Source organism: Sardina pilchardus, chromosome 21, assembly GCF_963854185.1.
Source record: "Sardina pilchardus chromosome 21, fSarPil1.1, whole genome shotgun sequence".
Classification (NCBI taxonomy): Eukaryota; Metazoa; Chordata; class Actinopteri; order Clupeiformes; family Clupeidae; genus Sardina; species Sardina pilchardus.
This window is the reverse complement of record NC_085014.1, coordinates 21,365,315-21,382,577: the sequence shown is the minus strand read 5'-3', so window position 1 is coordinate 21,382,577 and position 17,263 is coordinate 21,365,315. Positions and strand designations below refer to the sequence as shown.

The window sequence follows — 17,263 nt, the reverse complement described above, 5'->3', positions numbered from 1 at the left end:
TAGTATGTCATTTGTATTTTATTTTATTGAAGAAAATGGCCTCGTATTTTGTATCAAAATACTTTATAGGTTACTCACGTAACCGCGCTTCTCTGATAGCATAAGTGAGGTATCTCACTATGGGACATGCCCTGTCGCGGGTTCCCCAGAAGCCATGTTTCATTACACCAGCCACTACTGGTTGGACAACTGATGTATGCAATGTGGAGGAGGTACTTCTTTCTTCCTTATAATCCATGGCGCAATGACAGTCTAGCTGACCAACCTCTTATCGCCACCCGGGTGCTCTGGTGAGATACCTCACTCATGCTATCTGGGAACCGGGGTTAACCTTAAGTTCTCTATAAAGCATCTGTTCGGTATCTCACTATGGGATATTGTGACTCCTGGATAGCCAGACAGACTTGGGCGATGCGCATCAATGAATCAGTGTGCTCCACTCCCTGACGTCCCAGTGCCTAACACGGAGTGCGCTAAAGTCGGGGCTGTGACATCCTGACCTGTTGTCGGGTTTGCCCAACATGCTGCCAAGCATACATCCTCTATGGGGAAGCCCTGCAAAAACAGTTGACATTCCTTAGGTGGAATGAGCTCATAAATCCGCTGGGGGCGTCACGGCGGGGAGTGGAGTAACGGGATGATTTCCGCAAGCCAGGGTTCCGCTGGCCAGCGTGGGGCTACTGTATGAGCATATGTGAGAGGCCCCTTTCCCGCACCCTGGCGAGACTGTTGGAGTGATCGGTTCCAACAGAGGGAGGGCAGAGCAGAACGTGTGGCCACTGGTGTGCCAATACATCTGTCCCTAACGACGCGTGCCGATTGCGCAGGGAAAACAACATTGGACATTGCGCATTTTCCCTGGAAGTGAGTCCACTTATTGTAAGTCCACTTTCACCCGACCGGTTCACAGCCAGATTTGAGCCACTACATCACTGTCCACTACATCACTGTGGAATTTCCAGTCTCCATGGCGCAGATTGCCCCTGGATAAGATATCCGCTCCCAAATTCAATACACCGGGGACGTGCATGGCTTTCAGCAACAGCAGCCGTGTGCTACTCCATAAAATCAGTCTGTGTGCACTCACTGCCAACGTGTGAAGAGACCTCAGTCCCCCATGCATGTTGACATAAGCCACCACCGTTGTGTTGTCTGTTCTGACCAGGACATGATGTCTTCTCTGGACGGGCAGAAAACGCTGAATCTGAGCTAGACCGGCATGACCAGATCGCATGTGTTCGTCCTACAGCCCGTTTATCGACCTGCCCTCATGATGAGTACTGTAGCTCCCCAGCCACTCATCGAGGCATCCGTCATCACCACTTTCCTGTGTAGGACAGCGCTCATAGGGGTTCCCTCTGTGAGCGTTTCCATGGCCGGAGCCCTGCAAGCTGCTGAGATGGTGATGCGGCGATGAGAGGTTCAATCTCAGTGATGCTACCCGTCGCTGGAAAGCCAGAGTGGTATGACTACCAAGGCTGATGCCATGAGACCCAGGAATCAGACCCTGAATGTCACAGTTGCTCGGAAGAGTGCGAGACATGCACGAAACGCTGTGACTCGAAGTTTAGAAACAGCCCAGTATAATAGTATAAAGGTGATGTGACATAGACGCTGTTTGAATGAAAACATTAGGTGCTCCTGTAGGAGAGGCGCATGTTGTTGTGCTTCCTGGCACCAGTGCCCGCCCACCAGCCCCTGCATGATTGTTCCAAGTGATGACAAGTCTTATTAATCTTGCATTAAGATCAAAATATCTATTTTGTATCATTTTTGAGTATAAAGAGACTTACCTCACACTTTCTTTTGGAATATTATTCCATCCCCACTAATATTACCCCGATTCCATGTGTGTCCTCACTTTGGGACCTTTGTCCTAACTTTTTGGGCACAAGCATCTGTGCAAACAGTCAACAGATCCTATTAAAGATTTACTCACAACCAAACTTGCCAAGCGGTACAAAGTGGAGACCATCAGAAATGCTTGCCCAGATTTGGCAATTGAAAATGCCACAGGGCAATCACATAACCGGTCCCGTCGTGTCCTTGAAGGAATTTGATGTTAGCATGAGAGGGAGTTGGGTGTGTACTCATCTTTGCTGAATCTCAATATTATGATCACAACAAGTCTGTGCATATTTATGATGTCATCATATCACCAAAAGTATGCCATTTGTTTTACCAAAAATGTTTGGCAGTGTTTTTAAACTACACAAATGCACCTACAGTATTAGGAACATAGATAATGTTACAGTTTTTCTCAAATGCTAAAACACATTTCACAAACGTTTCCTCCATGTTCCCCAATGTCTAAACAAAATACCCTTTTCTAAAGCTACATAAGCACAACCACACCTTCTCACTTCAAAACTCAAACTTTCACACCAAAAGAGCTGCAGCTCGAAGCTTTCAAAAATGTAAACACTATACACATCATTACACACTACAGCAAAACAATTGAAAACACAATGCTCAATTTGTGAGAAGGTTCTTTGTTTCATAACTGGCAATGCATAGAGTAACGGATCTTCTTAGATCTCTGCAGAGGATTAGGCATTTGAAGAGTTCTTTTCCAAAACGCTATATCCACCATTTTACTAATGAATTTTCATATATACAAAACAACTGCATTTTTATTACCTGATAAACACAATTACTGTAAATACAGTAACATGATTTGTTACAGTACAGTAATGTCTATAAAATGGATTTATAGCGTTTTGGAAAAGAGCTCTTCATTTAGAGTTGTGAGTTTCATATGAAGAGTACAACAAATTCTCCAAGTACACTACTGTAACACAACTCAATGCAAAAACCAGAATCTATTGCTCACAACAGTACTCTTGAAAACGTGATCAGGGTGTGAAATTCTTTGATTTTCTTAGTTCACACCACACACACACACACACACACACACATCACAGTCACTGTGCGCATTAGCAACAAGTGTCTTCATTTTTGAGTCGTTGTGTGTAATGAATGACGCCAGGTGTGTTCATTGTGTTCAGTTATTGCTGACTGTGGCAAGCATTCTGCATCACATGAGCTTTCATTTGAGAATATGTTTTGCAACATGTGTTTTAGCAAGGAAAAATGTGCTTAGATTTATGAGAACGGAGGATTGTGTTTTGAGAATTGTGTCTTCATGTGAAATGTGTTTATGGTATTGAAAAATTGTGGCTAGATTTAGTAAATGTGTTTAGACAACTGGTCATTTGGTTTAGAGGATTGGCTTTTGTGTGTTAGCATTTGAGAAAAACTGTGAGCAAGGCCATTAAAACTGAGTTTACATATACCAGAACTTAGAGATAACTGGACAATCCCAAAACATGTGTAAAAACGTTCCAGGTAAAAGCATTGTTACATATATGACAGTTGTAGTCGTAGCTTGTAACTTCATCTGGAATTTCTTATGAGGCGTGATGTAGGCTCTATGTATGGTTTTGAACCTGTAATGTATTTTCAAACAAAAGCCCTTTTCTTCAATAAAATGAAATACAAATGACAAAATACAGTTTTTGCCCATTGCTTGAACACTATATAGACCCATGCTTAAACTAAAGTAACATAACTTGAAGTTTTGTTGCCATATCTCAAACACAAATATAGCCGCAAGCGGCGATGGCGGGCCCGAGCACCTGCGGTGCGGACCCATGACATTTCGGAATCTAACAAAGCAGCACGTGCCTTGTGTTGATGCCCATGTCTAGGTTATGTCAGTAAATGATTTTGTGCAGTCAGAAATCCACAGAATCTGGAGGAAGGAACTGAATTGAACATAGGCCTAATTTACAGAGAGATCATACAAGACTGTAAGCAAACATATGTATTAGTGTTGCATTGATATGCATATTGTTTTGCCATTGTTTTCAACTTCTCTATATAATCATCTCTATTCACCTTATTCACGCTGTGATCATTGTAAACCAAAACTTGGTTATGGGGTCCGCAAACCATTTCATTGTTGTGTTCTATGCATCTGCCAGTAATTGCTGACAGTGTGTTAATGATAGTTAGTGTACCCCATAGCCTCCCTTTCGTTTACACATGGCTGCTGCGTGAATAAGGCAAATAAAAAGGTGGAAGATGTCTACATGCCGCGGTTATTGGCTAATATCTGTGTTCGATGGACAGGGCTCAGCAATAGTTAAGCCATAGGTCTTTTGTTTTTCGTTCAAAGACTTACTTATGATGGTCTTGGCCTGTATCCAAAAAGCTTCAGGCAGTTCAACTGAAATTAAGTGGAACATTGGGTGTGTTACCAGCCTTATCAGCCTGAATAACCAGCCTTGTAGCGTCCCCTAACTCTATTTCCTGATTAGCTGCATACTTGAAGGTTGAAGATGTTTAGGCATATCAAGTTATATGAACTTCAAGATATAACTTTATGATTCCCTTGTTCAGTTCTGCGCTGGATCTGAATTACAGTTTATCTCTGTCACTTTGGTACATTTCTTGAATCATCCTCAAGATTTGCAAAACAGTAAGTGCATTTCTCAAAACAATTTGTAAAAATAGCAAAACATGGATTACCTGCAAAAGCCAGTTCTTGCTCAAAATCCTTAGTTCATTTTGTGTTAATGCATAGCAGTAACTCTGAAGTATGTGATTTGTGAGTAGTCGTGATTTATGTGTGTGTAGTGACTACACTCTTCCAGTGTCTATGCATGTTGTCATTACTGCGCTTTATCTTTATGTACTGTTCTTGTCACTGTTGTATTGTTGTCTTATTGTACATTGTACAGTACTGTCCAGGGATTAAAGCGAAAAAAAATCCTGAGCCTGAACTTTTTTAGACTCGTGCATGCGACTCTATACGACACTATGTTGGTCGATCGATGGGAAACCGGTTTACTTTTTGGAGTGTTTGCACACAACACAGGCCTTGTTTGTGATGTTGGACCCCAGGAAAGGCCAATAGGTGGCAGCAGTAGTCCAACACACTACAATATGGTACATGTAGCATTTAGTATTTCTTTTTATATCAAGTTTTGCTGCTAATCTTTGTCTTTGACAGGTTACAAATTGACCTACAATCATAAGGTGTCATGTTGTCAGGATATGTGAAATTGGATGGCAGGCATTTGAAGAATAAGATTTAGTTGCAACCATTTAAGTTAAGGTATTCAAAAAAAGACAATGATTATCTTTCTAAAGAGTAATAACAGTGTTTCCCACAGATTAGAAGGCAATGTGTGGTGGTCGCCTCATGTCTGACTTTTTATCACTTTGCTTTCACATAATGTGAATTTATTTATTTAATGATTTTTTAACAAGATGTAAAGCACACACACACACACACACACACACACACACACACACACGTAATTATTTATACATTCTGTATACTGACATTTCTGATATTGAAGCCTCAAAATATTGTAAACAAAGTAGCATAGTTGGCTAGTTTAACATACTCTAGCTGGTTGGACTGTTCAGTGTCCCCATGTGTGTTTAAGTTTCAAGGTAAGCTCATACTTTTTCTCTTTGGGACAGGCCCTTTAAATTTTGGAGTTGAAAAACATTGGTATTGAGATAGTCAGTCAACTTGAATGCAGAGTTTTATTCAGATGTGTGCACTGCAGCATAGCCTACTAATGATGCTAACCGTATTTAACAATAATTCAGCAAGTCGTCTTCTGTGCGTCATTGCGCTCACGATTGTGAATGTTTTGTTTGGATTAAATGTGCATGTAGAGGGGCGGGTGTCCATTGAGTGCGCACAAGAGTGGGCCAAGGATAATTCGTTTACTTCTATTCATGGGTTTCATCAGGTCCCTTTCCACAGGTGTATAAAATCAAGCACCTTGATTATCAATCCAGACTACATAGTGCTTGATTAGTACACCTGTGGAGAGGGACCTGATGAAACCCATGAATACGGTTTGGTAAAGTTGCACGCATAGTCTACACAATTTGCGGAAGAACTTATGCTTCCACCCGCAGCGTCAGGTGCATTAGTGCAGGTGGCGCTATGGAGTCCCTAAACCACACCCGAGGCCAGAGCTCTGTCTCTGAATAACTATAGCAATAACACACATGCCCACCACATTTGATTAATTTTCGTGAATGTATGTGTCAACCACAACAGACAATGCACTGGGTGGTGCTATAGAGTCCCTAAGCCACACCCTAGGCCAAAGCTCTGTCTCTGACTATTGATAGCAATAACACACAAGTCCACCAAATTTGGTTCATTTTCGTGAATGTTTGTGTCAATCACAACAGATAACGTGCTGCAAGGTGGCACTAGAGAGTCCCAAAGCCACACCTTAGGCCAGAGCTTTGTCTCTGACTAGCAGAAGCAATTCCACATGTAGCTGCCAAATTACATCCAATTTAAAACCTTTTTTCTGCCTATGACACCAACTTCCTGTTTCTAAATAAGACATCATAATTCAAACCTTCGCCATTTCAATATACTTCAAAAATTCAAAAATCTGGTCGCAATTCCTCTTGAGCAACCCCTCAAGATCATTTTAGTACTTGTATGACATGATTTCGATAAACCGTCTGGGAGAAGTGTTTCAAAATACATGATGTGCAAAAATCATAATCATAATCATAACTCAAATTCCTCTAAGATTCACTATGTAGTTTAAATGTGAAACTTGTTCAGATTAATACAACACACATGCCTACCAAATATGGTTCATTTCCATGCATGTAAATGTCAACCACAAGAGACAATGCGCTAGGTGGCGCTATAGAGTCCCTGAGCCACGCCCAAGGCCAGAGCTCTGTCGCTGAGTAGCATTACCAATTCCACACATAGCTACCAAATTTCAAAAGTTTTAGAGCATGCCAAGTTGGTGAAAAAAGGCAAAACGTGGCCCAGAAGAAATTTAATCTGAGCAAAAACAATAGGGCCTTGCACCTACAGTGCAGCCACTTCAGTGGCCGCACCTCGGTGCTCGGGCCCTAAATACCTATACCTTAAACAAAAGTGCTGCTTTGCACTCAAGTTGCAATTCTACAACACACGTATTCCTTTATGCGACACAATTGGTTCTGCATACTACTCTCTGTCATACATAAGACACTTCGTTCAAAAATAAAATCTCAGAGTACCATTTGTTAAACACATGTATCCAAAATACAAAACACATTGGGTAATTGCAACCTCTCAAATTGAAGGCACTAACTCCCAAAACTGAACACCAATCAGCCAGCTACAAAAAGCCCTCAGTTTAGCCATTGTAAATGGGGATGTGAATGGTATATTCCCCAGTGTTGCGTCATGTTGTACTGGTGTGTAGAGTTTGGCACAAAGAGCACAAAGTTTTGCGAAATGTATTCAAGCAAAGTGTTTTATATAAAGTAGAGTATGTGTTCCTCCTGATCTGAAAGTGTATGCATTTGATGCAAGTTTGTTTCATTTTGTCACCAGAGTTATATTTTGACAAAGGATTGTTAGGTTTTGATAGCAGAGTTTAGGTACTGATAGTTTCAATTTGACATAGATGTGAAAGGTATATTTCTTAGTGTTGTGTTATGTTTGCTTGTGTGTAGTTTTGGGACAGTGAGCGAAGCTTTGCTAAATGTGTTCAAGCAACTAGCAAAAACTGTAAATACACGTATCTGAGATACTGCCCATCCCTGGCTGTTGATTGCAGCATCTCGACAGAACCGTTTTTTTTTGTGTTTGTGTTTTGTTTTAATGTCAATTTTGATCCAATTTGACCTTTTTACTATTGACACACACACACACACACACACACACATATGAAAGCATACACACACACACACACACACACACACACACACACACACACATATATATGAAAGCATACACACACACACACACACACACACACACACACACACACATGAAAGCATACACACACACACACACACACACACACACACACTTTGGTAAATTTGGGATTTGCTCTGCAGGTCCCATTTCCAATGTCTCTAAAACATGGGCATGCAAATACAATGCGGCACGGAGGTGTATGCAAATACTAATGCGGCACGGAGGTGTATTCATATTTCTTTGGAGTTGAGTACACGACTGCATTTACAGTTTTTTACAATCACTTTGCTACTATTTTCAGAACCTTGATGTCATTTTTCAAAACTCTAGACACAAAACTCAAAACGGTTATCACTTGTAACACAGGCCCTCTAATGTTCAAAACATTGGATTGTACATTCACATCTTCAAAGAAATCTTGCAATTGCACAATCATTGGTTCAAAAAACAAATTTACTGTGAAATACCACTGAAACATAACTATAGATCACCCGCACACAAGCAACCGATAGTTTCATTGTGTCGTTGTTCGTACAATCATTAGATATTGTAGAACAAAATAGGTGATACAGGTTTCATTATGGTACTACAGGAACAGTACAGTAAACACATCTCTGTACAAGTACTGCAGTAGTAGAGAGAATACTACAGACACAGTGGAATCATTGATCAAAGTTTGTAATGTATTGATTCAAAACACTACAGTACAATCACAACATAGGTTTATTTGAATTAAAGTAAAACATAATTAGCTATGAAATAGAAAAGAAAAGACAGCCTGATGAAAATATAAAATATAAAAAATATATATATTTTTTTATATAAAGATATAAAATATTAGGCTACATCCATGGATATTGTAGTCTAATTGGTTCATGCTCCACGCTAATTGGTGACAGTGAATCTCGTTACAGTATCTTGAAACTTTCATGATTTGCAGTAAACATGGAAGATTGTGTGTCTGTTTCGTGTTTCCATACAACATGCATAAGAGTAATGCAACAGTTACTTATCATTTTGAGCAGTTGTATCAATTGATAGTTAGCTCATTGTAAGGAAATGAATAGACGCTCATTTGAAATGTAATGTGTGAATTGCCTTTTGAAATAGTAGTACTTTGATGTTAAGTTGTATCATATTGAACAGGTGAGTTTTGTTGAATGAACAAATGATCTAAGTTGTATGTGTATTGTATCCAAGCAATTGAGAAAAGGATTAGAGTTTTGAAAAATGTGCATTTTGATCATTGGTTGTGAGTTTTGTGTCTAGAGTTGTGAAAAATGACATCAAGGTTCTGAAAATAGTAGCAAAGTGATTGTAAAAAACTGTAAAACCTTCATCTATGATATTGATGAGTTTAATTCACCACTTTAACTTTCATTTCACTGCTAGTTACGCCCCTGCTGGAAATGGTTACTCAATTCACCATTTCCAGACCCACTCTCAATTACTATTGAGAAGATCTGTGTGCACCAGGCCGGCATAGGCTACCTGTGATGTAATATGCTCTAAAATGTACTCCATCCTATTTGTATTTCATGCACAGTTGCCACAGAAGTCCAACTAATCATGTTCTTCTTGGTCAAGTAAATCACAACACAATTAATTCCAAGTGTCAGCTGTATGTATGGCTTTTAGTAGACAAGTAAATAATAACAGGGAAAGTCTAAAAGTACTGTACATAGCATGAAAAGGAACATTCTCTTTTCCCACATTCTCACATATACTCATGCATTCCAGACCAGAGGGAGAGAAAAGAAGAAAGATAAAAGTGGATTAAGGAGATCAACTTGCCAGGAATTTTCCTCACGGTTTACAAAGAGGTCAACATCCAGTGGAGGTAAAAGCTAAAGACCCGTTTTGCCCTTGTTAGTACAGTATGTAAAACCCACTGTGGCTTGTAGTAGATAGTATACCCAGTGTTTCCACATAGTGTACTCAATATTTCTCTGTTTTTTTGTTTTGTTTTCATCTCGTGGAGAGGTTGTTCTTCTCTGTAAAGTATATCAAAGGTACACTATGCAGGTTTAGGTATTTTTGGCTACTGTAGAGCTCCCTCTAGAGTAGTGATATATTTATGTGTTACTCTGCTATTGGCTAACTTCTCGCTCCGTATACCCCCTTGCACACAGTGCAAATGCTTTTGTTGTGGATGAGAAGGATTAACTACTGACAAGGTAATGTTTCATGATTCTTGCCAGATCTGGTGTGACGCTGCCCTTGGTCGGTTGCATGGCTGGTTTTCTGGGTAGGGACTCACTACATCTATGCTGTATGTATACAGTACAAGTATAAAATGCAGCTTTTATAATTATTATTTTTTTAATTTAATGAATTATTCACAACCTATATCGCCCCTCCTAAATCTAGTAGCTGGTTGAGCCACCCTTGGCGGCAACAATAGCAATCAGTTTTTTCAGGCAAGTCGCTTACATCGTTGCAGAGGAATTTGGGCCCTCTTTCTTTGCAGAATTGTTTTCATTCTGCCATATTGGTTGCCTGTTTAAGGTCATGCCACCACAGTATATCAATGGGTCAGGACTTTGACTAAGCCAATCCAAAACCTTAAATTGGTTGCCAAGGCCCTAAAGCAGTAAAGCAGCAGCATATCACCACACCAGCACCACCACTTGTGGCTGCTGGCATGATGCTCTTATTGTATGCTGTGTCAGCTTTATGCCAAATATGATGACACCCATGTCTTCCAAAAAGTTCCAATTTTCACTCAACAGTATACACAGAATATTATCCCAAAAGTCTTGGGGGTCAAGATGTTTTTTTTTTTTTTTTTTTTGGCAAATGTGAGACAAGCTTTTGTGTTCTATTTGGTCAGCGCGTTTCATCTTGCAACTCTCCCATGGATGCCATTTATGCCCAGTCTTTCTTATTGTGGAATCATGAACACTCACCTTAACTAAGGCATGCAAAGCCTGCAGTTCTCTAGATGTTAGTTTTTTTGTGACCTCCTGGATGAGTTGTCAATGCGATTGTTGTCAATTGAAGTTATATTAACACTACCGGTATATAGAATGGATATGTAATGTTGTGATGGATATTATCTAAGCATGACCCAAACATAACCTAGTGTCAAATTATCTAAATAATTGGTGATTTAGATTTGTAAACACAACACAAGAGACAGGAGCGAGTAATCAGACCAAACGCAGTTCTGCTTAGGAGTGTTCGTATTTTGGATGAGGCTGAGTAAACCCAGCTCGATTGGCTGGCGACTGGATTTCGCCCTGCAGCCCAGGCTCGAAACCTGCACATTTATCTCTCCTACATCCAAATACAAATTTGCAGGGACCAATCACAAACTGGCTTAGCACCTGACCTGACACACCCGGATCATTGGTCTGATTGATTGAAGGACTCTCTAAGCATACAGAGTCATTTGAACTATGCCCATTGATCATACCTCGTCTGCAGTAGAAATGCAGTGCAGACTTCCCCTAATGCTCAGTCTCAAAAGGTTGAGCTTGGTCTGGTGATAGTCTACATTATGCATGTATTGAGTATTCAAATTCCTATTTTCATTGTATGGCTATGCATCTTTTTCATGTCATTGCAATCATTTATTGACATGTTTCAACTTACACCGTGTCCTAACTGCAAGCGACACGACCGAATGCGTGCAACAAAATCAATGCCATCCCTGTATTTTCAATTGGAATGTCCTGACTGAATGCGATGCGACCGAACGCGACAAGTTGCTTTGCTACGCGACTTCTTCAACCCTCTTTTGTCGCGCTGTCCGTTTCTATTTTAGTCGCGTCGCGCCGCCTTGACATTAACTTCTTCACGACGTAACAAAGGTTCATTAAAGAATGTTAACGCATACAATGTGGACACAAACTATCCGACAGTCGCGCAGTCGCTTACAATTAGGACACGGTGTTACACCTTGTCCTAACCGAACGCGATGCGAGCGAACATTAGCGATAAAATCCATTTAATTCCATTGTTTTCAATTGGAGTGTCCAGACTGAAGCGACGCGAGCAGCGCGACGTTTTTAACACCGTGTCCTAACCGGATCCAAGCGAGCGACTGTCAATATTGTCTGTCTACACTGAATCCGTTAAATATGCCATTGTGTTGCGTCACGGGATTCCATATTTCTCATTCAGAATAGTAGAGCAATGCGAGCGACAAAAAGAAAATAGAAACGGGGCGTCCGACAAAAGTTCTCTTAAAAACGTCGCGCTGCTCGCGTCGCTTGAGTCTGGACACTCCAATTGAAAACAATGGAATTAAATGGATTTTATCGCTAATGTTCGCTCGCATCGCGTTCGGTTAGGACAAGGTGTAAGAGAACTTTTGTCGGACGCCCCGTTTCTATTTTCTTTTTGTCGCTCGCATTGCTCTACTATTCTGAATGAGAAATATGGAATCCCGTGACACAACACAATGGCATATTCAACGGATTCAGTGTAGACATACAATATTGACAGTCGCTCGCTTGGATCCGGTTAGGACACGGTGTTAGATGGCAAAACAAAACAAAAGCAGATATATTTCTCGATAGACCAAACAGGACATTTTCAGTAAAACTGGTGCCAACTTATGGTCATGAATGATTGTCTCAAAGAACTTGATGGTAGAAATTCAGTGTTTGTTCCTCACTCTATGGTTTGTATTAGTATTTTCTAAGGATGTGGTTATCAATATCCGGAAAGGTCTCTCTGTCAGGCTCACATTCACACACACATGCAGACACATATGCAAGCACACTCTTATTTATATACTTTTACCTACATTACATCCATCTTTCTGAATGTTAGCATAAACACTCTTCATTTACTTTTAATTTCATTCATTCTTACAGTCACTCTGCTGACAAAATGGAAACAAGTAAAAAGTTAAAGTAGGCCTCTTGGAAATACAGAAACACACAGAAAATGCACTCAGGACTGTTGCAATACCTCATATTTGCACAAGGGACCTGTAGATCATTGTCTCTGTGATCAGCACCAGAGGTGCACAAAGGGGAACCAAACCCACATCATGTACACACTATTTTATGCACATAATGTAGCTCTTGCCATTACTGTGGGTCATTGTTAGGGTGTGGGTGTGGGTGGTGAGAGGGAGAGAGAGATTGTGATTGTGATTGTGTGTGTGTGTGTGTGTGTGTTTTACTGGCACCCCCTGGTAAAGAGGCGTAACAAATCCTCTTTTGGCGATTTAGTGGCATAATGAATCCAATGTGAAAAAATACAACGGACGTGATTTCCCCGCCATAAGTCTGTCTCCTGATCTGACCTCCATAGAACACCAGTGGGGTGAGCTATAAAGAGACAATGCGCAAGAGATGACCTGGGAATCTGTATTATCTGGAGGGAATCTGTAAAGATCTCACAATTTGTATTTTCCAACCGTTTGGAATGTCACAAGAGAACACTAGCTTTTTTTTATTGGCAAATGTAGGCATTTCAAGGTATTATTATGTTTTTGCACTTTTCAGAATACATTTGTTATTTAATATCACTGTAGGCCTATTCTCAAATTTACTGGGGGTGCCGTGTGTGTGTGTGTGTGTGTGTGTGTGTGTGTGTGTGTGTGTGTGTGTGTGTGTGTCTGTGGTGTAGCCTAACAGTCCAGAGTTATGCAATTTTCATGCGTTAATCATTTATCAGAGTCTTTCTGAAACCCATATAAGGGTTGCCTGTATTGCAGGCTCATTTCCTGACCTGAGACAGCTTGAGGATCTCAGTGAAGGTAAGTGTGTTGCTTGGTTGGTAAATGTGAGCGTGGTTGCTTCACAGCCAAGGCGTCGATAGCTGCCGCTGAATGTATTTGATATAGCACTCAATGGCCGTGGGTGGATTTGCTTGTGAGATTGGTCAAAAACTAAATATTTGACAGCACTCAGTTATGTGTGTGTGTGTGTGTGTGTGTGTACAGTATGTGTGCACAGTAGTTCTGTACACTTCTGTTGTTTGAGTAGACTTGGCTCAGAATCGGTGTCGGTATATGGCCATAAAGCTAGTAAGAATGTGTCTGGTCCTGTGTGTGTGTGTGTGTGTGTGTGTGTGTGTATTAGAGGTTAATGTATTTAGAGAAGCTAACGTTGACTACTTCCTAATTTGCTTGCAAAGGTCCCATACAAAGAACATGAAAAGCCACCAGCATTTACCTCCATTGTGATACTAATTTGTGCATGTACTGTATCTGTGTATACAGTGTATATCAGGAGGTGCTGGATTGGTTTTAGAATATTATCTGAGAAATGCAGTGTAGGAAAAAGCCATTTGTGGCTACTGCTTAGTTTATACATTTTTAGGTGATAGGCTTGCTACTGTGCTTTTTTCATTAGAGGGTAAGTGCCATTGCTCAGTGCTTCACTGGAATGGCAGGAGCAGAATGATTATGTGATAAAGACCACAATTATTTTGGAGTGATACAATAATCAAACATTCACCTCCTAGATGATCATAAATATCACATCATGGTGGAAGTAAACAAACAGTATATGTGCTTGTTTAATGGGCCAGACGGCATTGAACATTTATAGGGACAGTGAAGTGAAGCATAAGTGTTTGAAGAGGCCATGAGGCCCAGAGGATGATGCGGCGGTCGGAGGAAGTCTAAAAGCTGTGCTGCTGACGACTGAGTCAGCAGGTTGTTTTTGTGGAAGTGCAACACCCTGTGACTCATAGAAGCAGCCTATAGAGCTGAGATGTGGCCATTAGGAGAAGGTGTCAGACATCAGTCACTGTAATGGAGCCGCTGGCTCCGAGTCGGGACCTGGTCAGGGCCAGTTTCTTGCCAGAGTCCATGCTATACGCTCTGGAGAGCCTGTCATCAACTCAGACTATATGATCCCCACATCCAGCCAGCCCATGTCTGACTCTGCACTTTCCTAATGCACTTATACTGTATGTCAAGTTTGTTTTTTAAAAAATTGAAAAAAATCGCCATGCTTCTACGTCCCTCTCCACTGGGCTCTGATGCTCACTTGGCTTTTTGTCCGTCTCACGTTATGTCACGAGCCTCTTTGGATAAAACTGTCAGTCTGAGGGATCAGTGTAAAGTGTAAATTGTCCTCTGCGGAGAGCCTGTGGTGCAGCTGTAGCCTTGCGCTGCCTGATGTTGTAATTGCAGATTAGTTTTCTTCCCGGGATTACTGTCGGCAAACTTATAAGAAGTGCTTGTCTGTCAACGCAGTTGTGTGCTCAGCAAAGAGTGAGGACGGGCTAATCCAATATGCTCATTCATGCCACCCAAAACACCTTGTAGGATGAGTCACTTGAGTGTGTGTGTGTGTGTGTGTGTGTGTGTGTGTGTGCTTGTGTGTGTTTGTGTGTGTGCTAAAATACTTTTTGAAAAAAAAAAAAAGAAAGACCCTTGATTCTTGCCCCTTTTGTGTTTTTACTTGGTCATGCATGGAAAACTCAAGAAAGGAAATAATCGGGAAGTGTGCGGAAGCATTTCTTGACAGATTTTTCTCCTTCACCTAGGATGTGCACACTTTTCCTAAGGCTTTGCTATTTAATATTAAAAAGCAGAACAAAACAAAAAAGAGCTTTGATGAGAGCCATATAGGCCTGTGGTAGAGAGCATCAAATGGATTGGCCACATGATGGTGCTGCCATGCTTTACGGTCATCAGATACACAGTTAAAGGGATGCAGGTCACAGCCTCTGCCAGTGGTTGATTGTGTTGTGGTTTGGCAGGTATTATTGTCGTGAGTTCAAGATAAGTGCAGAGCTTATCTGCAACTTGGGAAACACAAGTTAGCTATGCTGAGATAGTGCTGATTGTTGCTCATGTTTGACCTACATTTTAGCTGTAGGCCTACTTCTCTGTAGACACAGTAAGACCATTAATGTCGCGGCAGCTTGAATTTAAGACTTTATATTGTGTTTCACACAAATAATCAATTAAACAAATAAGCATCGTAAAAAGCCCAGTTATGCAACACCAAAGGTTGAGTCTATGTGGTACCTGACTAGACCTGATACTTATCCTATGCACACTGAGCGTTACCCAGTATACACTTACAGCATGATAGAATTGAAGTGATATTAGATGGAGTATGTAGTTTAAGGTAAGGCTGTTAAATGTTTGGTAGACACATTTTTACTGACTGTAAAGTTTAGAGTTTGCTTCCAGAATGACCAGTACTTGACTTGGCTGACTATCAGCAATTTGGTAGGGATTGTCATCCTCACACCACACATTTAAGAGACCACACCGTGCCGTGGTATAGGACTGTGGGGGTTCTGTAGCACAGAGTACAGTCTGTGACCACAAGATGGCGCACTTATGCTTTCAGGCCATCAGAGGCAATGCAGCTGTTGAAGATGGAAGATGATTTAACATTGGGCAGCCCAAACTTTATGTTATAAAATAAATATTGTCTGAGGGAGGTCAGCCTAGAATCACTCGACTCGTTTTCTCACACGGCTGCTCTGTGTTAATGGGGAGGCATTAAAGTCACTAATGCAGTCACACAGCTGAGTCATTCCAAAGGACTTCCTGAAAAATATATATATTTATAGGAGAGCTTTCTTTCACGTGATGCTATGCTATGACATCTGATCTGAAATGATTCCCTCTGTCTGTTTGTGTTCATCTCTTGCCATTCTCTCTGTCCCTGACTCACACTCTTTCTCTCACACTCTGTCTGTCTCTTTTAGAACATTGAAGGTCAAGCATGGGCAAGATCGAAGAAGACAACAATAACAAGGCTTCTCAGTCATCACAGCAGGTTTGTGTGTGTTTGTGTGTGTGTGTGTGTGGGGGGGTTACATACAAGTGTCTGTTGATGTTAATGACAAGGCTTCGCAGTCATCACAAAAGGTGCTTATTTAGGCATGTGTGTGTGCGTGTGTGTATGTGTGTGTGCGTGTGTGTGTGCGTTTGTGTGTGTGTCTGTGCGTGTGCGCGCACAAGTATCTGCCGATGTTAATGACTGCCACACAGTGACCCTCGGTGGTTAAAGATGTTTGTTAAGTGAAAAGGTCCAGCCCTAAACTCTGCTGTAAAGCCCACATCCCCCCTCTCTGAGTGCCCAGACCATACTTCATGTGAGCAGCTAGAATGAACTGCCTCCTGTGGCTCTTATAAGGAGGTCAGTGATTGTAGTAGGTGAGCGGTGAACGCACTTGACACATGAAATGGATGGGGAGCGGGGGATGAGGGAGGGTGGGGGGGAATAAAAGTGGGCCAGTTTACGGTGTGCACTTCGTATGACCAAGATGCATCCAGTTTACTGACCTAGCAGTCATGTTACTCACTGGCTTTGCACTCTCACCATGCCTGGCCTTGTCCCACTTAACATTCAGCAGCCTCTGCATTATCTTATCTTATCATATTTATGGGGTCTCTGGTGATACCATGCCAGGATATAGGTAATCCTACATGTGTGTGTCAAGTGTTACTAGCATTATCCCAATGAGATGGATGTGGGTTGGACCGTGTTACAGTATGTTGACACTGGGTCTGGTACAGTCAAGGGAGGTTTTTTTTTCAGATTTGGGTCAAATGGTCAAAGGATA

The 17,263-nt window shown here is 41.2% G+C and overlaps 1 protein-coding gene across 5 annotated transcripts in view; it reads left to right on the top strand.

The window, feature by feature from the left end:
• slc2a9l2 (solute carrier family 2 member 9, like 2) overlaps positions 1–17,263 on the top strand; it is a 145,007-nt gene that overhangs the window by 2,903 nt on the left and 124,841 nt on the right. The window contains exons 1-2 of one of the 5 annotated variants that reach the window (XM_062524338.1): positions 9,579–9,599; positions 16,403–16,473. In XM_062524338.1, coding sequence (XP_062380322.1) covers positions 16,420–16,473 — 54 coding nt within the window. In that variant the 5' untranslated portion in view covers positions 9,579–9,599; positions 16,403–16,419. Of the gene's footprint in view, positions 1–9,578; positions 9,600–13,005; positions 13,043–13,080; positions 13,198–13,419; positions 13,479–16,402; positions 16,474–17,263 lie in introns of those variants that run through there. The other 4 variants (XM_062524336.1, XM_062524335.1, XM_062524334.1 and 1 more) reach the window with 4 other exon arrangements.